At 43.8% G+C, this 20,934-nt stretch overlaps 1 protein-coding gene across 1 annotated transcript in view; it reads right to left on the minus strand.

Annotated features, from left to right (window-relative positions):
* NELL1 (neural EGFL like 1) overlaps positions 1–20,601 on the minus strand; it is a 278,173-nt gene extending 257,572 nt beyond the window's left edge. The window contains 2 exon segments of the mRNA XM_085223918.1: positions 16,319–16,447; positions 20,379–20,601. Coding sequence (XP_085080044.1) covers positions 16,319–16,447; positions 20,379–20,427 — 178 coding nt within the window. The 5' untranslated portion in view covers positions 20,428–20,601.
* Positions 20,602–20,934: the final 333 nt, after the last annotated feature.

Genomic DNA, 20,934 nt, shown 5'->3' on the forward strand with positions numbered 1-20,934 from the left:
GCTCTCCAATATTACATCCAACTGCTAAGTGTATCCTCTACTACACTAACTTAACGCACTTTTCACTTTTAATGACTGCCAATTTAAAACACACAGCCGGTTTCTGACCTACTACACTGACAGAAAATCCATCAGTACCGAGTACCAAAGCACAAGTACTGTTCAGAGATAAAATTTCCAAGTGTTGACAGCTAAAGACAGCTATTTTGTTTTGAAGCCTAAGAACCCTGGTTTCTCACAATTTTGTTGTTAAAGGTGCTACACTCATCAGAAATCATATATTGCTTATTTGAAGCTCACAAAAATTTTGTTAAGTGAAAGCACAGACAGTGCTGTCAGTGGGACACATGCAAAAATTTCAATCAAGTCATGCAAAACCCAACACGTTCTCATTATAGACGGTCCCAGATATAAAGCCACATCCCCCCATTTATCCACCAAATTTTATACAAATACCATGCTCCTTAGTCAGATTCATCAGTGAGTAATCAATTAACTGACTACTCCAGTTAGAAACATGCTTGGAAATATCATGTTTTATTCTAGACCAGTGCTTAGTCACAAATACACTAGCAACACGTACAGCAGATCACATTAACTCCATTGATTAAAAGCAGTATTTGCCATAGATAGAAAATCCTGAAATTCCAAAAACGTGGGTCCAAACTGCTAGATAACAAGCATTATTCAGGTGCTGTTTTGCAACCCTGTTCTAAAGTAACTAATAACAAGGAAGTTATTTAGCTTTAAAAAAAAAAAAACAACACACTTCTGAGGATGGGGCTGCTTGTTTGGTGTAAATCTGCTCATCACCAGACCAAGGAGGTACCAGAGCACAGGAGCATCCTCTCGCTGCATAACCAAAGACAAACCTGCAGGTGTAGAAACATCTACTGGCAGGAAAATAAGGGGTAGAGAGGAGTTTTCCCAGCAGTGAAGACAGCAGGTGAAACTGCAACTGGACCTGGGAGCAGAGGAGACTCTGAAGGCTCACAGGGATCCAAGTGTTCACATCCATAGGGCAGGGTGCAGGCTGTTCCAAAGGTCACATGCCTCCTGAGGGATCACAGCAAGGAGGCACACAAGGCCTCACAGACAGCACAGCAGGGCTACATGATCTCCAGGTATGTCATCAATTCATGTTTTGCATCACTTCTGCAGGAAGTACCATACTAATGAATTGGGAGTACAAACCACTTTAAGAGCTTTCTATTTACAAGCTGATTTTCACTCAAAAAAAAAAAAAAAAAAGAAAGAAAAAAGAAACACCCTGAACATACATACACCCCCTCACTGCAGGTGTCCAAAGGGAAAATATATTTTACACTCTCTATAAAAATAACTGCCTGCTTGTAATGAAATGCCATATTTCCTACATAATATAGAATGATATAGGCTTATACAGTAATCTTCAGTGAAACATCACTTCATGCCTGGATGATAATGCAATCTCAGCAATAAATGAAATAAATAAATAAATGCAGATACAACTTTCATATGCCCTTCTATGCGAAGATATTTTCTTAATGTGAAATACTGACTGTCTGAAGGGCTTTTTAAATATACTAGAATGCTTCTAAAAGAAAAAACCCACAGTCTGAAAGTACAACAAGTACAACAGATACAAATCACCTCAGAGCGTTAAGTGAACTTACTTTCTTCAGCCAAACAGAGAAACACAAGATACCTCCACATTAAAAAGGGAAAGTTCTCAGTGCCCATAACCCACAGTGCGGAAGGGAGGGGAATTACATGACTGTTCGGACTGGAGTTCAAAGCTTTGAAAAAGAAAAATCACATAACTGGTCTTACAAGATGAATCCCAATCCATCTGGGAAATCTTTATTCTTCACTAAATGCTTCCATTGGAAAAAAAAATCACTAAAAATGCAGGTCTAAATCAAGCTGGGTCTTCTGTAACAAGATACAGTTTGTCATTAACTACCTTGCTTTAGTACTTTTTTGTTTTACTTCCTTATTTCAGCAGGGAACGCAGAGCATGCAGCTTTATTGGTAACCTCAATCATTGCAAAACTATTTGTTTAAACGTGCTTTCGGGACATCCTTTGCACAGTCACGCCAGACAAGCACGTAGAAATTAATCCCGCAACAAGAGAGAATCTGGATCTCAGTGACAGCAATTAAAGAATCGAATGTTGCAGCACACTGGCTTTTACCTTGCTACGGGCAAAATCCAATAAGACCTAAATCTCCCTATGGAGAGAAACACAGAAATAAAAATGGAGTGCTGAGTAAGTTATTTAAGACGCCAGCTTTTCAAAATGGAACCAAGAGTAGAAGTGGCAGCGTCCAGAAGTTGCCTGGGATGGAAACAGAAGACAGTGCCACAAAACCCTTCTCAGTGAAGGCAAGTATTCAAAGCACAGACTCCTTTCCCCACGTTGGTCCCACAGACTGTCTATCAAAGAACTGATAAAACCAATGCCAGATGCCCCTGCTGTCCATCTGCTCCCACTGCTCTACAACCATTATTCAGCCCAGACAAGAGGATGACACAACCTCTCCTTTCCCCTTCAGCTACTACCAAATAGGCTCACAGAAGGCACGATGTTTTCCTACGAGTACATCTCTGCTGCTAGGTATTCTCACCAGCACAAAAAAAGATATTCTAATTGCTTTATTTGCATTGCAAGCTCCGCTCAGAGTTGGTAATAAACAGTAGGAAATCATGTTCAATAGCACAGCTTTCTAAATTATGATTATTCACTATAAATCACTTTTTACATGTTGCTTCAAACAACGTTCCTCAAGAATAAGATCCATCTGCAGTGAAATGCTTGGCGATTTTAATATGCAAACCTCCTACAGAGATGATGTCTCATTTTAATTATTCTTTCGGCTTAATGGGTTTTCATTAAATTAGAGGAAGGAGCAATTATCAGGGTGAATAGCTAATGTTACAAAGGTAAGTTCCCATGACTATACAGCAAAGGCAGTTCTGCTAGAGAAGGTGGAAAAACAGTATAATGCAATGTAAACTCTTCCTTCGTACCATGTAAAACTACCTGGCAGTAAACATTCAGATATCACTGACAAACATCCATCAGAATGACAACTAGTTTACAAACTAGGTCTTGCCTAACAAAATTAATCTAGCATTCAAAATTATAGATACATTTCATTCCATCCAGTCCTAAAACTCCACAGTCCTAATACTGCAAACCCAATCCTAAAACTCCAGATGCCAGAGAGAACGGAATTCTGAGCCACTAAAGAAGTGAAACCACTGCTTATCAACTCACTGCTTCTCCCTAGTCAACTAACAGATTTGCTTAGGGGCTTACTGTCAGGCTCTTCACTACTTGAAAGCTCTCCCAGCCTGAGCACTGGCTGGAATGACCACACTCATGTTAATTAAGTTGTTGATCGAGAGGTTAAGCCTCTTGTTTGCTTTATCAGCATTTCAACCTGGACCAGGGAAACTGAGCTGCTCTGGGATAAGCAGAGCAGAAGATATCGTGCTGATACACACTGAAAGAGAAGGGAGCCACCTCTGTTTGTCAAGTCCCAGCCCAAGCAGGGGCAACAGAATGGGCACAGCAGCAGAGAACTGCAGCAAAGCCTACACTGCAGGGGCAGCCCCTCTTATCTACATCTAGGCTTCCCACCTCCAGAGCCCTTCTCATTTCCACGCAGGCAGACAGAACACTGAAGGCAAGCGGCAGAATCATTCTTCCCATGACAAAAGGACAAGCAGCAGGCATGGGTGCATGCACAACACAGCAACTAACACCACCTTCCAGGCATTTGGTGGGTACGGAGCACGAGCAGGAAACTTGAGCGAGCCCAAAGGCTTTGCAACAAGCTTTGCTGTCGAGAGCAGCTCTCACCTTGCTGCACATCGCCTGCTGCTCAGGCAGCTCCTTTTCTTCACTTGCAATATTTCAAGCAGCTACAGGGCGCAGGCTCACCTCCTCAAGTAGGCTCAACTTTGTCCTCAAGGGACTCGTGCTGAAATCAACACTATTTACAAATGGATGATCCCTTAAATTAACTGCTTACTCCAGAGCTGGTAGAAATGCTCCAGAAGTTATGCTACTGCTAACGGTGCGTCATCTGCTCTTAAATCATGTGAGTTAATCAAATTACATGCCTTGTTAGTTAATTAGTGCAGGAGTCACTGATTATAACTTCTTTTCCACTGTTTATCTATATCAGCTAACATATCGCATCACTGTGATTACGATAAAGGCTGCTGTTAGCAAATTCTGAAAATAACAGCTGTTCAGAAGAGTACTGACTACACCAGCAACACAGTCCCAAGGAGCAGTCTGAACACAGCCAGCAGCCTTGGCTGCCATACTAGTGAGCAACACTCATTTCCAGGATTCATTATTGACACAACACAGTCCACTCCAGGGCTCTGCTTCAGAGAATGTTAAGTGCCACTGCCACACGGGATAATGAGCCACCGAAAAATACAGCTTCTGTTCTGGCTTCATACAAAAGCAAACCCAGCCATCTTTTCCTTTCCTTCTACAGAAGATCTTCAGGAAAGCTCAGAACGACAGCCCCTCAAAATTGGAAGTGATCTCAAGAAAAAAAGAAACGGTAACACGCATTGAACTTGGCAAAACGTGCTCTTCAGGCACACGTACAAGAAATCTAAATGAGGATGCTACCATAAGGAGTTGAGTCTCTGGAGCTGAAAATCAGAGAATTTTGCAAGTAACTACTGATGGCACCCTGAGCTCACTCTCTCCATCTACACCCCTCCCCCCCTGGGGCATTTGCCATCTAGAAACACACAATTGACTATGCAGAGGGAGTGATTGATTTGTCATTTTAGAAATTTTAATAATTCTGATTTCTCGTTGACAGAGATAGCCTATAATCCAGATTTTCAGAGTAATGCCAAGAGCCAGCAAAGCAGAAGAGGCTGAAAGCTCAAGTTGCTCAGTGTAGAAGATCCCAGCCTCACCCCAGCAGGGCCGCTCAGAGAGCAGCACTCGTCTCCCTGGTGAAGGCATGTGTCCTTCAGCATGCACATCTGAGCACCAGAGCTCAGCAGTTGTTAGCTGATCCTTAAAACAGAGGCCTCTGGCTCAGTTTCTTTGCTTGCGGAGAGAAATTACAGTGTCCAGTGCTACTTCTGGCAGCAAACAGATCTGGCTACATCCACACAGAGGTTTTGATTTCCAGTCCAGTAAAGCCTTTTAATCACAGGAATAATCCAACTAAAGGCAGTGAAATTATCCCACAAGTTCAAAGTTAATATATGATGACATGCTCTTGTGGTCAGAAGCTCCAACAGTGGCACTCTCAACAGTTGCTTAATTATTTTTAAAGCATTTTGCTGGCTTACTGCTAAAAATCATATGCTTTTTCATTTTCTTTATGCAATTTGTAAACAAATACGTGCCATGAATTCATTCTCCCTTCTGTTTTCTTTACCTCAGAAAAAAATCACTTGTGTGTTGCTGCTGAAGAAAATTAACTCCTAGCTGCCTGTTTGATTTACTAACTGCATGATAATGGCACAGGGTACAATACATTTGTCAAGGCCTCTCTCTGCTCAAGTATAATTTCTCCTGTCAGCCTCTTTACAATTACATTTGTATTGAATATTACAGCCAACCTTGTTTTCTGGGACACACGTGAGCACACGTTTACACCTTCACCCCAAATACGAATCGATTCCATCTCTGTGAAGCCCTGCACACAGTCCCCCAGCAAAGAGGCACAACCACAGCTAACACACTTAATCATTCCCTGCAAGTTTTATATGAATTATTTGAGAGATCTAACAATTTTCAAAAATGCCACAATAATAACTGTTTTATCTTTTTACACCATAATTATGATTTTGAACATCGCTTTTCTTATTTCATCCGAGCACACCACAACTCATGAATAAAATATGACAACTTTGATAGCATCCATTGCTGTGGGTTCATCCGTAACAGCAAACGTGCTCAGGGTACTAAGTGCTCCCTCTTGCTCCACAAGCCTTTGTTTCAGAAAAATAAGCTTTTATTTAAATAGAACTGCCACATGTGTCCCCCTTTTTTGCATTTCTTGCCGTTAGCAATAACACCAGCAATCATGTTTACTTTTTGTTTTAATGACTACATTTTGAAACAATTACGGTGGCATAAAGCTAGAGAAGCAGAATATCCCATCTGAAAGCTGGTACTCGCAAGACATCAAAAACCATTAAAAGCACTGCTAGCACCAGAGAACAAAAGACTAACACAGAGAGAGGAATACTATCATTAAAAAAAAAAACCACTTAATTCTGTTCTGGTTTTGTAATTAATTACAATGAAGTAAACCTAAGCAACTTCCCCTGTTTTGCTAAGACGACTACTGTAACTAATACTGCAGAGTCCTGCTTTGACAGCTCCTCAGTAAATTCCTTTACAAGGAAGGCTGGAGATAAAGGCCAGTGCACGAGGTTTCCAAATCACCAGCATTTCCCAATTTATACTCCAAATGTCACTTTCTAAGCTGCACTGCTTCGTCTTTCAAACGGTATGATGAATATCTGCAGAGACCTCCACAGACCACAAAAAACCATGACACATGCATCAAGCCCACTCTCCTCCCACACACCTTGGCTTGGTTGTTTTCCCTAGTCCTGAGAACAGGCTCTGAAATTCCAACAGTGGTACAGGCTGTGAGCAGAGAGAGAAGCAGAGACAGATCTGTGCGCTGGCAGTACGTAGCCTTTCATCAGAGAAGCAACGAGTATTTAACCTCCAAGATCCAGTTTCATGCTTGTTGCACTTTCAGGGCACCTACGTTGCCTTGCAGCCTACAAAACGTAAGAGGCAAAGGGAGGAGAAGGAAGAGCAGTGAGAAACACAACTGCCTTAACACCAACCTGCCCACTGTAGGAACCATCTGTTCCCACTACTGGAGAACTCCCAGCTTCAAATGGAGGAGCACAGGCACCTAGAGCAATCCCTGCAGCTGCAATCATCCTATACTACTTTTGGGTGTTTTTTTTTTTTTTTTTTCCTAGTTATAGCAGAGAGGATCAGTGGGACATCCAGAAACATTAGCAGAGAGGGTGGGAGGATGGGGAGTGAGAGATTTTAGGAAGCCAGAACACCAGCCCTCAGCTGGAGTACTGAATGTGTCAAATCAGTGATTCACAGGCCCCTCTACTGTCAGAATTACAGAGTCAATTTGGCTGTTTTAGCAGGTATGCAACCTACGTAACTACTGATTTAATGAATGTTTTAGTGGACACCAGGTGCCAAAATCTTCTGGTCCATTTACTAAAAAAAAAAAAAAAAAAAACACCACACTACTAATGCTCTGCATTTTGTATCATTGAAAAGGCCACAAAAGGCAAAGCAATCACATGATATAATGCCATAAACCAGCACAGTATGACATGATTACTTCTCACCATTTATGTGGCAAAAATGAAAAATGAGGGAAAAAACGTCCCCCTCGTGTCATTTATACACCCACACTGCAGGTGGCAAGATTAATCTAGAGTTTGGCATAGAAGAAGCAGGCTGAGGTCTCAACTAGCATCTAATTTTTATTCTTGATAGGTAGTTGAAGACAGCAGGGCTTTTCACTGCAGGAAGTTTTCCATGCCCGCCCCTTGCATTTAGTCTGTATCTGCTTTTGTGCACCTTTTTAAGATACAAAATCTTTTTAAAAACCATCATCATGTGCCTTTTTTCATTTAATTAAGCAGAACAAACAGAAATATTCCTATCAAACAGACATTAGATTTTCAAAACGGTTTTAATGGAAACATGTTAAAGACCCCCTCTTGGGGTTCAGAGCACCCATAAAGGGCCACGTGGTTTCACTGTCTACAGTGAGAACACAGTGCTTCTGCTCCATGAGCCATTTTACCAAGCAATGCTCCTATTCAGCTCTCTTTTACCCCAGCAGCTGGCCCACAAGCCAGACCTGCAGCACTGGGTGCAGGGCTCTCCACCCCAGGGCAGAGGCACAACTCCAGCACTCACCTTGCATCCCTTCAACTTCCCAGGGCTATCACTAGCACACACACCTGCTCTCTGAAACATCACAGAATGGTACTCTTACTGCACTACAATTCTCATTTTCTAAATAAGTAGTTAATAAAACCTGACTACGTGCAGTATAATAAGACTTAAGAGTATCAGGTCACTCACATCCTTCGTGGGGAAAAAAAAAAAAAAAAAAAAAAGACATTTCTGTTGTGTTTCTGTTCTGATGAAGATACAAGAAACTCAAACTGTTATTCTCACTTTATCTAAATTGATTTCCTCTCATTTGAAGAACCTAGCTGCTCATGCTGTGGGGGAAGCATGTCACATTTACCAGCAACGTCAGAAACCAATTCCTCCATTCCCCCTCCCCACCCACGGAAGAGTACAGACCCTTTGCTTTCTTTCTGCTTATCTTCCTTGCAGGACTTTGTCAACAGTTTGCCAGAAGCATTCTAGGCTTTTAGCGTTACTACAGAAATACTGAAGTGCTTCTCCCATGTCCCTCTGTACTTGCCACGGCGGCAATGAAGATAGACAAGGAGAACAATTATTATCTCCCAGCAAAGCAAAAATAACTGCCAAGAGCAGAGGAAAGGCGTGCTCAGAATTCTTCCCTCATCATTAAAGACATGATGGGAAACCCAAAAAATGTCAAGTATAACAGAAGGCAGCATGACAACTTTCAGGATGGAAAAAAAAAAAAACTGGAAATCAGTCACTGTAGTTTTGTATGGCCATGTTTCTATTTTAGACTATGCTTATATTTTATTTTTAGTAGGGTGGGGGGGGGTTAAAATGGGTGTAATGAACGAGAAAGTCTGTGAGGATTTACAAACTGTATGTTCATGTATGTGGGATACACTTTAGTTTTAGGGCTCCAGGGTAATTCAAATTGAGACAGGAATGGAAACAGCCAACACTGGATGGGTACACAGAAGTCTGGGCTCCGGCAAAGAGAATAGCAGATTGCCTAACTTTGGAGAACAAGAACACTATTCAATATTCAGGTCTCAAGTAATTGTTTCTTTCTTGATGATTCAGTTCACTCATCTCTACCCAGCTCATTTGTACTTAGACTCCAGATCATCTCCCTCTACTGAAAGTGGTCAGTTTTGCAGAAGATATAAACCCCTTAGGCTCATTTCTTCATCTCCAACAAAAAAAAAAAAAAAAAAAAGAACCTACATCGCTTACACAAAACTAAAACATGAGCCATATTGAAAGAACAAAGATAAATAATAAGTTAAGCAGGTGTCAGTACTGAAGCCACAGAGGAAACCTTGCTCAGCCCTGCAGGAACACGCTACAACACCGACCTCAATGGCAGGATCACACACAGCTTTCCAGAGCCTCAGTCATTGCACAAAGAAAAGAACAAAGAGCAAGCAACACTTGTTAACAAATAAGGATTTTGTCTTATTGTTATTGTTGAAGGCACACCTTGAAGAGCAAATCTGCCGTATTTAAATCCTTCTCTGAAGACAGAGCAGACCATGACCAAGTTAATTATTCTAGCGCAGTATCTGAGACTGCAATTAATTAATTCTTTTCACACCACTGCTGTTAGAGGAGAGGGTATTAGTACCTCAGCTTTACAGGTGAACAACCTAAGCAGAGAAAAATTAAGGTTCCAAGTCACTAATTAAATACACACAATCCAAGTTTTATCCTCCAAAAACATTTGTTAAAAGTTAGCACAAAGCACAGACACCCAGCGCTGCCAAATCTGAGCTTCCAGTGCTTTTTGCTGTCTTTACTGCAAGCAAACCTTCACCTGAACCCTACCCACCTAATGTAAGACTGCAGCACTCAAGTTTCTCACTCAGTTCCAGCTACTCACCTCTCCCTCCAGGCTGCAGCTCCAGTGACCGTCCTCCTTATCCCAGTGCCCACCTCCCTTCCCCTCAGCTCAGCATCCTCACACCGCTCGTCACTGCTTTCTTCCCAGCCACCACCAATTCCCTCCTTGCCCTCAAGCTCCTTGCCACAGCTGTTTCTCTTCTCTCCCCTCCAACTACCCCCTGTGAGTCCCAGTTTCCTTGCCCTGCCTGTCACTGTTAATCTCATCCAACTGCTACTCACCACCCATTTCCCCAGCATCAATCTGTATCATTCCCTGCCTCTCAGGAGAGCTCCTTTATCCCAGCTGCATTACTGGCTCTTTACGTTACATACCCCTGCATTTCCAGCTTTATTTCCCTCCTTTTTGAATTTTCAGAGAGGTCTGGAGAAGGAGGGTGAAAAGCATGAGAGCAAATACAGTCTCAAAGAGACTGAGTACCTGCTCACCATCCTGCTGACAGACACGAGCTGAAGAAGCTGAATTTCTTTCATCACCCTCAGACAGGGCCACAAGGAGCAACAAGCCCCTAGATACTCATACACACTGCCCAGTTTCCCCATAGAACTGCCATGGATCCAGGTAGGCACCCATGAAAGCACATCACTGAATTTAGTCACTAAAACCTTCTGGCATCTTCACTCTTAGCAGCACTTGACAGAGCAGCTTTCACCCCACAAGCCTCCCCCACACACCCAAGCCCAGGTGCTGGCCCAGTCCCCAGCCAACAGAGCCAGCAACCCCAAAGCTCTGAGTAAATCCTAAAATGTGCTATCCTCTGGTGTTAGTCATAGGATTATTACAGTTGGAAATCACCTCAGAGATCCCCAAGTTCTACCCCAACCCACCTCCACCAACCACATCCCTCAGTGCCACATCCCCACAGTTCTGAAACATCCCCAGGGATGGTGACCCCTCAAGCCCCCAGGTAGCCTGTGCCAGCACCTCACTGCTTTTCCTGAAAATAAATTCCCAATATCCAACCTGAGGAGATCTCAGTGGAAAAGAGAGCAGAAATGGTCAATACTGAAAACACTACCATGCGCTCAGGGCAGCAGGCTGGGCTGCCTGCACTTCAGGCCTGCACAATGCTTTCACTCACAGAAAGGATTTTTATTTTACCATTGCACACTTCTCTCACAGATACAGCAACTCTGCACTTGGGTAAAAACAGGAAAAAAAGAGGGTAAAATGCAAAACCTCCCCACTTCTGAACACAGACCCATGCCAGGTGCTGAGGTGCTGGTGGCAGAGATGCTATGAGGAGAATCTCTGAGAGCAGACATGGAAGAATGTCCCTGCAGAGCACTCTTGGCACCACAGGAAAATACATTAAAAAAAGGGGCAAAAACAACAGCTAGGGGGGCTATACAGGCACCAAGCTGCCAGCCAAGGCCAGTAAATGGCTGTACCCAACACAAAAAAAAAAAAAAAAAAAAAAAAAGCAACTCAATAAAGCTCCCTTTTCCAAAGTACAAGAATCCCTGTAGGCAGGAAAGACCTCTGCACCACTGGTGTCCCAAACCTCTCCCACATGACAACAGTGAGAGAAGCGCTCTGCTCCTCACAGCTGAAGGAGGAGCAGGGCTGAAGCGCCCATGGTGTGCCCTCTCCCTTTGCTTTCTGCCAGGTAAAAATGATATTGCTTGCACTCCTGTTTGCTATAAACATCCCAGGAGAGATAGCAGGAAGCAGTGGCCCTGGCTGATTATCTATGTTAAGAGCAAGCAACGCACTCAGCTCCAAAACTCAACTTCAAAGGGGTCTGGAAACACCTTCACTCTCTGAGAGAGGAATTAGCAAGTCAAGAAGGGAGCTGTCTAGAAACTGGGATCCGTAACATCCTGAGAGGAAATAGCTACAAGGAGGAGTGTGCTGCTTCTGGAAGCTCACAGGAGCATTCTGAGAGGCACCTCTGCTCTGCAGCCCTGCTCTCCCCTTCCACCTGAAGCAGGACGACCCTCTCATTGCAGGAACTCAACAGAATTTCCTCATTTCTCACAAAACAGTGCTGTGCTTGAAGACACTTGGTTATTTTTTCTCCTTTCCTGTCAGAGGAGAACACAACTGTATAGAAAAAGAAGCCAGAAGTAACCAATACAAAGCAGGAAGGAGCACGACTGAACTCTGTGCTGCAGGAGCCACAGGCCAGGTGTTTCCCTTATAAATCCAGTGCTTCTTTAATACAAGTAAAAGAAATAGTCGAGCAAAAAAGGACTGCATAGAGGTAGACCTTCAACAGTACGTGGCAGTGGTCAAAACTACTCCAAGCTACAGATAGTACATGGAGTGAAAAGACAGTTCCTAATTTAAAGACAAAGTTGAAAAATACTGCCAGATTGGTAGGAAGGGGAAAAACAAAACCTTAATCAACTCCTTGTGGGACCTGCTTTGTAGGTAAAGACTTTAAGCCTCTATCAAAGAGGTTCAAGAGAGGTGTTGAGCGAAGAATAATTAGAAAGAAATGAGTGTAGCTGACAGGTTGTAAAAGGAATAAAATTTTCCTTCCACAATGAGAACTGAGTGCTGAACAAAAGTCACTGATTAAGGTAATCACATAATGTAACAGGCTAAAGATTGGGCTCGCTCTGCCCAGGAAAAAGCTGACCAGCTAAGTGCCTCCTCAGGCCTTATGTATATCTCAAGACTTTCTCTGCTTCTGAACCTTCAGCTTGAGGTTTCCCCCCTGCAGGGGACAAAATAAGCCCTGCTTCCCTACTATCTGAAGTATAGGATGGGACTGAGCTCCATTATGCAGGATACTCGCTGCTCAGTGCTTCTTAACATACTAAAATGTATACCATAATCCTGTTATAGTAACTCCAGTATCATTTCCTCATGCTAAGACAGTATTCCCAAATGTCTTTCATGCAATCTTCGTAAGACATCGTTGTAATGCATTAGGGGGATGATCAATACTTCCAATACATTTCTTTGAGTTAGATCTCTCACCCACTCCCCTAAACTGATTCCCTGAATTTTTCAAACTCATGGCTGAAGGTAAAGAGATGTGCAGTTGGACACCAGGACCATGGGATCCCACTCCCCAAGAGCACTCTAGTCATGAGTTTACTTCTTTTATCCTCTTCTGCTGGAATAAGCAGTCTGGATGCAACAATTATTCCCCCCTACTCTTTCAATTATTAACAATAAGACACCACAATTTTAGGAATAACGTGCTGTTCGCACAATTGCAATTGTGAGTTAGAAACTAAATTTCATCTAGTTTGTGCTGTCTTTTCCATTTCATAGAGAACGGGACTGAAACACCCAAGTAACGGAACTGATCAATCAAAAAAAAAAAAGTCAAGCTGAAATAATCAAAGAAAAAATCCCAATAGGACCACTCAGATGACTGCACTTAATTGCAGGTTTCTATGCTTTTCTGAATTAGGAACACATTTGCTTGTCCAAAAGCAACCCACATCTCTCAATTGCCACTTTGGTTCTGTCACGCTGTCACACAGTTTGCAGTGGAGTTAAATTTAATTCTATGCCTGTAAAACTGCTTTGCATGGCAATCCGAGTTTCAGCTCTTACTATCAATATCATAAAATCAGAATACTGCACTGGCTACAATTGGGGTAGTTTGGGAACTTCAGAGAAAAAGTCATTCTACATTTCCTCTGTGATACATCAAATCCTGAGGTCAATCTCCAGAAGTTTTGTAAGAGAGCTTCTGTAAGAGAGCTAATGCCACTGATCAAAAAAGTCAAATTAAAGACAGTCATTTATCTTCCTACTGTGCACTTCTATCACTCCTATACCTCCTTTTTTTTTTTTTAATCTTTCCGCTTCTAAATACAGCTGAGTGTCCAAAACTCATAAAAAGAGCTTAATTCACACAAGAAGAATCTTGCTAGGGAAAACAACTCACATTTTCACTACAGCGCTATGCAATCCAGTCTGGGTCAAAGTTACTATTTCTTTACCTCACTGATTTAGACTTGCAGGGATGCACAATGTAATACTCCCAGTTTGAACAGCTCTAGTGAAATCATATCAGGAAAAACATCTTACAAGACAGAAAATGTTCCCTGGGGAGCATTTGTCTAAGCTCAGAGCCCTATTACATTGCTGCAGGGACACAGCCAAAGTGGGGGTAAGGAGCAGGCAAAACTGCCCTGTGAAAACCACATGTCAGGCAACAAACTCACAAAATCACTTTCTCTTTCCCTGAACTAGGAGACTCTGAGTGGTGAAAGCACAGAAGTGGTCTCCTAATGAGGTGCCCTTATCAGCAATCAACTTGCCAGGTGTGGTGGGACCCCGCCTGCCTGGTGCCCCGCATGCTGACAGGAGAGTAGCAAGGTACAGCACATACCAACTACTGGCACCTGGTAAGAGCTAATCAGAGCAAAGCTCTGCTGAAAGAGAGCAGCAAGTCCAGCAGGATACAGACATTTTTCAACTAAGCACTGACTTTCAATCTTTTCTCTCCCCCAGGACTGTCACGTTGGCTGGATTTCTGTGAAATTCTGTGGGGAAAGAAAGTATTATTTCTTCCAACCTGTGCTTAGCAGTTGCCCATACATCCCTGTGGGTTCTTAGGGTATGGCAAGATAAAAATTGAAATTAAGTACCTTCTGGTTCCAGCCAAAGGACCTGGCACATAGCCTAACTGTAGCTGTAAAGTAAGTCACCTCCATTACTAAATGAGACTTCATACAGCTGCTGACATTTAACAAATAACAGATAGGAACAAGAAGGGAAGCAGCCAGCGGGCAGCCTCAGACTTCCATCCTATCCGACAGCAGCAGCAAAAGAACTCCCACAGATCTCTCTCAGGAAGGAGCAATGTTCCAAAGGTCTTGAATCTTCTCCTAGTTCAAGGGCTGCTGAGCTTATCTGAAGACAGTAACTTCCCATGCCATCTTCCAAGAAGTTTTGTACTATGAACAATATCCAAGAACAAGACTATTCCTGTGTGCACTGAAAAGATTTTTTTTTTTGCTGGGGGAATTAGAAAAAGCTTTATTTAGCTAATTACAGACTCTGAATTGTATATTCACTTCATATCATGAACTCTTGTTCAGCGCTTCTGTGAACGTCTATTTTTTAATGTCTGCTCACATGAACTTTACAGGCAGTACTTTTTTTTTTTACATCAGTCTTCTCTCAAGTTTGTAAGCTACAGGTGCAGCCTTTCAAGGCAAATAGGACTGAACAGACACAAGATTTTCACCATTGGTCTCTATATTCAGTATCAAGGGATTCAATCAGTATCCCCCAAAAAAATAAAAAAAAAAAACCACATCTCAGTCATCTTTCCTACAGCTACGACTACCAGTCTGCAAAATCTCACCATGAGAGTTCATCAGCACAGCTGCTGTTAGCTGCACAGAATGGCAGTTGGAAATAATCAAATAATTTAAGTTAGTTAGGCCACTGCAGTCTTTGGAGGAATATCTGTACTTCAGTACTATTCATCTGTAACACAAAAATCTGTAGTCAAGTGTATCAGATGAAAAACTACTGGTAACTTTAAGTGATTAAATTAACACCCATCTTCTGGGCACTGATCTGGCAAACAGTGAAAATTCACTACTCAGCGTAGCGTAGAAGATTGGAAATATGACTAACAAGATCTGAGATGGTCTCCAGAAGTGTCTGCTTCGCCACCTAAAGTGGCCTTGACCAGGCAAAAAATGAACGTCAGTAATTCCAAGTAATAAAAGAAGCAGATCTGTAAAGTTCACAGTATTGCAGATCCAGAAGAAAAACTAAACGAGATCACGATCTTTTGCCTCTAAGAACATCTACAGAGGAGAGGGAGAGATCAAAAATTAAGATCCTAATATACCCACTTTAATGCATATAAAAGAAAAAAACAAACAGGGATTCTCCATAATAGATGCTCCTACCCACACTTTAATGTTTGTTAATCTCTAGTGACGTAAGAGTCCCTCTCATGAGACTTTGTCTCTTAATCTGGGCTTCTGGTAAAGCTTCCCAATTCATCACTCCATTAAAAAAATTTCAATGTTTCTCAAGCATTATCTTAGAATATTGGATGAAAAATTACATTACCTTTCAGAGTGACTGGTACTGAGTTCTGACAGTTAAACACAATACAGTTTGATCTTCTCACTTGGGCGGTTCTCTCAGTTGATGAGAGACTTGCTACACGTTACTAACCAGTGTCAAGACATTAACTGCCTCCTCCTGTCTACACAGCTTCAGCTCTGGGTGTCTCTTTTATGCGTACAATGACAGAGAGAAAGTACCCAAGAATACAACAGTCTATGCCTTGGAACCATTTTGACATGCTTAATTGGAAAAAAAAAAAAAATACTGGGAAGTATCATAAATCTACCAGAAAAAAAAACTTCCCTAGAGCCCGCTAACCTTGGTGACCTGGCAGCACACACACAAAAATCAAGAACCAACCAAAACTGTATATATTTGAGCAAAAGAAAGTGACAAGCGAGACCACTATTACAAGGATTCAGGCATTAAAGCTCTTATGAGCTCACACAGACAGAAAGAGGGTCAAGAACATGTGTCTTACTTTGAAATAAAAATGCTTTGCTGGCATTGTGCAGTCCTGGCACTTGTGTTACCCCAATGGTTGTATTCATGAGATCCAGTTCTGTGATGATATCAATTTGTAAGTCAGGATCCATCCCAAATCCTACAGCTGTTGGAGGGAAGAGAGGGAGAGAGGGAGACAGAGTTAGATCAATTTTTATTTCAAATCAGATAATGAAAAGCACGGAGAAGAATACCTAGTGTAGGCATTTCCATTATCTTCACACAGACACCCCGTATACAGTAATTACTTAGAAGACACAGTAATTCTGTTGCAAGAAAAAAAAGATATTCTTTTCCAAATCTTTCAATTAAACTATTTCCTTTTCACAGCTTTTATTATGCACAACTGGAAACATTACAAAACTGATACATTAACCCAGCATCCTTTTGAGGCTGAAAAGCAATAAATAAAAGCATAAGCACCTACGCAAAAGGATGAAAGAGATGTGCAGCATACAACTATTGGCTACAGAATTTCCAGGGAGACACAAGGGCTGGAAATTCCTCTCACATTTCACACGTAACTGAGACCAACAGACCAGGCCCTACAGATCAGTCTAAATATAATCTATTTTCCCTACTGCACAAAATGACCCTGGAGGAAATATGGTACCAGGATGAAAGATGCCATAATCACAGAGCCCTGGGTGAGTCACAAAGCCAATAAAGCTTATGGAGCACATCTTCTGTATTTAAGCTCAGCCAGCCCCCACAAAGCACGCCAAAGCCTACCTACAACTAAGAAATGTTCATTAACTAAACCTTCTGATCTGCAGTAGCACCTCCTATAGAAGGCTGAATCCAGACCTAAGATTTAGAAAGGTTCATGCCTGAGAAAAGGCTGGTCACCCCTTTAATTGATAGGGGAAATCGATGAAATTGACAGAAAAGATGCACACACAAGTAGTTTGAAGTTACTACCTTCAAAAGTTCAGGGCAACTTAATGACTATGGTACACTGAATTTTTAAACATAACTCCTTTCTCAAGGGATGGCAAGAGGCCAGCCTGACCGCAGTATCTTTCTCAATGTAGTAATAAATACAGCACGAGACCTGTGCCTGAGACATAGGTCAAACCACCTCACACAGGATCCAAGCACTTTCCTAATGAAAATTTTTGCTAACATCATTAGTAATGGGTACAGGTTCTGAGAATGAAAGCCTGACGCAGCCAAAGTCAATGGTAAAACTCCCACTGACTTCTGTAGGCAAGGACATTACCTGTGAAACACATCCAGATTGATATCCACTGAGTGGACTCCAAATTCAGGTCTAAATTGATTTATTTGGCATTCCAAGACTGTGCTTCTGGATCATTTAAGCAGTCTGATTCTTTGAAAGGCTCTAAAAAAATTACTGAGGTGTACAGAATGAACAAGAAGTTACATATTCTGCTCATAAATCATCTGTTTCACAGTACTTTCTCCTATATTTGGATAGGAAAATTCCTTCTGATAACAAGCTGTGCTAACACAGAGGACACTATTGCACAGTAAGGTGAGTAGTAAGAGACAAATAGTTTTAGTAAAAAAAAAAAGACAGTTTTAAAAAGGTCTCTGTCAACCTTACTCTACAGTGAAAACCAAGATACAGAAGCACTGGCAGAACTGAACCTCCAGAAATGCAAGTATATCAACGTGTCCACATACACAGTGCTTTCATGAGGATGTGGGAATAAACACCACTTTGTAGAAAGTTTAAATTGGGCGTATGAACCCAGATAAACTGCTCCAAAAGAAAAAACTTCCCAGGTAGTCAGCAACATCATCATGTTTCAGTACTACCTGTGTCATCTCCCATCCCAGATGCTCAGGCACTGCAGGGTTACAACTGATGCTGGGCATATCAGCAGACCAAAAACACCTGAGAGAAACCTACAGCAACTCTTCCAGTGCAAGGGCTGCAACTTGAGATCCCCCAACACAAACAATAAAATATTATTAGAGAGAGCAGCCTTTCTGATCAAAAGTGTTAAAGCAAAGGTTGTTTTAGGAAAAAAAAAAAAAAAAAACTAACTATTTCTTCAAAAAGATTTTATCCAGGAGAAAAGTCACACACTGTAAATTGTGCAAACTAACTTATCAGACAATCTCACCTATCCTACCGAGAGGGAAGTGAGATTTTTCCCTTATTGGAAAAAGGTTAGATGTGTCTGGAGCAACAAGAACCTACTGCTATGAGGGCAGACAGGGTAGAGACTAAAACTTGCTCAACAGAAAGGACAAACCACATCCAAGACGACAAATCCTGACCCCGTTAAAGGCAATGAATGCTCCACCACTGACATCAAGAGGGTGAGGACAGAAACCACATCCAGCATGTATAGACACTCCCATAAATCACCGAAGCTCCGCTGCTCTGTTAAGGCTATTTATTCCAGCCTGGATACCAAGGGCTCAACAAGTACCGATCAACTGCAGCTCCACAGACTTCAATTTATGCCGGGGGGGGATCTTGTGTGACAACTTCAGTGTGCCCCCTCCCAGCTTTTCAAATGCTTTCAAGAAAGGAGATTATTTCTAATGTCACAGCATCCATTTAGCAAAAGCCTAACGTTGCATTAAATACGTAGTCATTTGTAGTCATTTTCCTGTGCTGGCTCTCCAGTCTGCAGCAAGCACTCAGAAGCCTAGTTAAATAATTAATAAACAACAAATCAGCAGCTTCAGTATCATAACTAAGTCTCCTTCTCCCCTGTGGTCTCTTATGCTCTATCAAAAAGATTCCACAAGCGTACCAACTGCATCTAGCATGTTCTGCTGCCTCCCTTCAGCAGAAGGAAGGCTGGAAATGCTGCTTCTTTTGGAAGTCAAAATTAACCATCAACCCGTAAGTCCTTACTGGAGAGCTGTGCGAAGCTTAGGCTCGATCCTGACCAATGGTGCTTTCAATTCCTATTTAAAGTAATTGGGCCATTTCCCTCACATCAGTGGCTTACACAAGCAAAACTCCAACTAATTCACTCAGGGGGCGGGCACAGAAATCATCTCAGGACTTGGTAGATTTGGCCCAACGCAAATTGAAGGCACTAGAGTAGATTAAAGGATTAAGCCATATAATTATGAGTGATGTCACTAGGAAATCCCTAAAAGAAATTAATTCCACCTCACAGCTCCGACAGCTCATACGCTCTGCTTGCACCTTTATCACCAGCACCCAAGCCCTGGCAATCACACCACGCTCCAGCTAGCTAACGTGCACCGTATGATGTCTGCAGCACATACATAATTTCCTCGACCCCGCTGTATGCGGGCTGCCTGGGGACAGAGAAACTTTCAAAGCACAGCCGACACAGCCCAGCTGTGCCCACACAACCATGTGCAATCATTCAGGTGGTAACTGGAACCTCCACCTGAGGCACTTTGCTCGGCCCTCCCGCAGCTCCACCAGCAATTGTTGCTCACAAAGAACTTTCCGAGCAGCTTCGCAATCCCGAGCAGGAGAGTTCGGGCTCCTATTTACCACCTCAAGCGCCTGGGTGCGCTGCTGGGGAGAACGCTGCTAGCAAAGGGCGATCGGCACGCTCTCCCAACTACTCCACGCATACCACCTCTCAAAACCAACGTATTTCAATGGGAAAACACTAAGAACAATTTTAAAACAGCGCTTCTGCTAATCGCACCGGGAAATTTCCCTGAGAACACCTACGGACGCCAGCGAGGAAACGTCCCTCGGGCGAGCAAGGGTGCGCTCGGGGTAAAAGGGAGAGAACAAAGCCGCCGCCGGGAACGGGCGCAGGCAGCGCTCCGCTGGGAAACGGCACCGCGGCCCCACGGGCTGCACCGCGGACAGCTGCGGGCACGGCGCCGCCGGATCAGCCCTCGCCGCTTCTCCCCGCTCCTCCCCGCTCACAGCCGGGGCGCAGCCGCCGCCCCGAAACTTTCCCTCGCCCACACCAACGCCCTCGGAACCGCCGCTCCCCGCCGCGGCTCCCAGAGCCGGGGCTCGGCCCACGGCCCCCCGCAAAGTTTCCACCCGCCGGGCTCCCGCCGCGCTCCCCTGGGAGACGGCCCCGCATCCCCGTCCCGTCCCTCACCTGCCCCGGCGGCGGCCGCACACGCCCAGAGGAGCGGGAACAGACCCATCGGCGCGGCGCGGGCGGCGCCCGCCTGCCTCCCTCCCTGCCGGCAGCTGCTGCGGTGCGGAGCCGAGCCGAACGCAGCCTCCGACGCGCGGAGCGGCTCCGGCAGCGGCGGCGGCTCCGCCCGCTGCCCAGGCACGGCCCCGACGCCCCCGCGGCGGGGGCTCCCCGCCCGCCCCCCGCCGTGACGCGCGGGCCCCCCCGGGCCTCGCCAGCGCCGCCGCCCGGCCGCCGAGCGGGAGCGGCCCCGAGCGCGGACCCCGGCCGCCGCCCCCGGGCTCGTCAAAACGATGAGCCCCCTGCGCCGCCCCGTAGGCCGCGGGGCGCAACGCGGAGATCCGTGCCCTGCCGCGGGCTTCCCGGTGTCCTTGCTCGAGTCGCTTAACTGCTCTCTCCTCCACGTCCGCCAAGCGTGAAAAGGGGAAAGCACTTCAGCATACTTGCAAGTCATCGGAGGTGCTGCTCCAATGGCTGTTCTAAAGAATCGCTTCACCTACTTTTTTTCTCTTCA

The sequence above is a fragment of the Meleagris gallopavo genome, chromosome 5 (genome assembly GCF_905368555.1).
Source record: "Meleagris gallopavo chromosome 5, MGAL_WU_HG_1.1, whole genome shotgun sequence".
In the NCBI taxonomy this organism is placed as follows: Eukaryota; Metazoa; Chordata; class Aves; order Galliformes; family Phasianidae; genus Meleagris; species Meleagris gallopavo.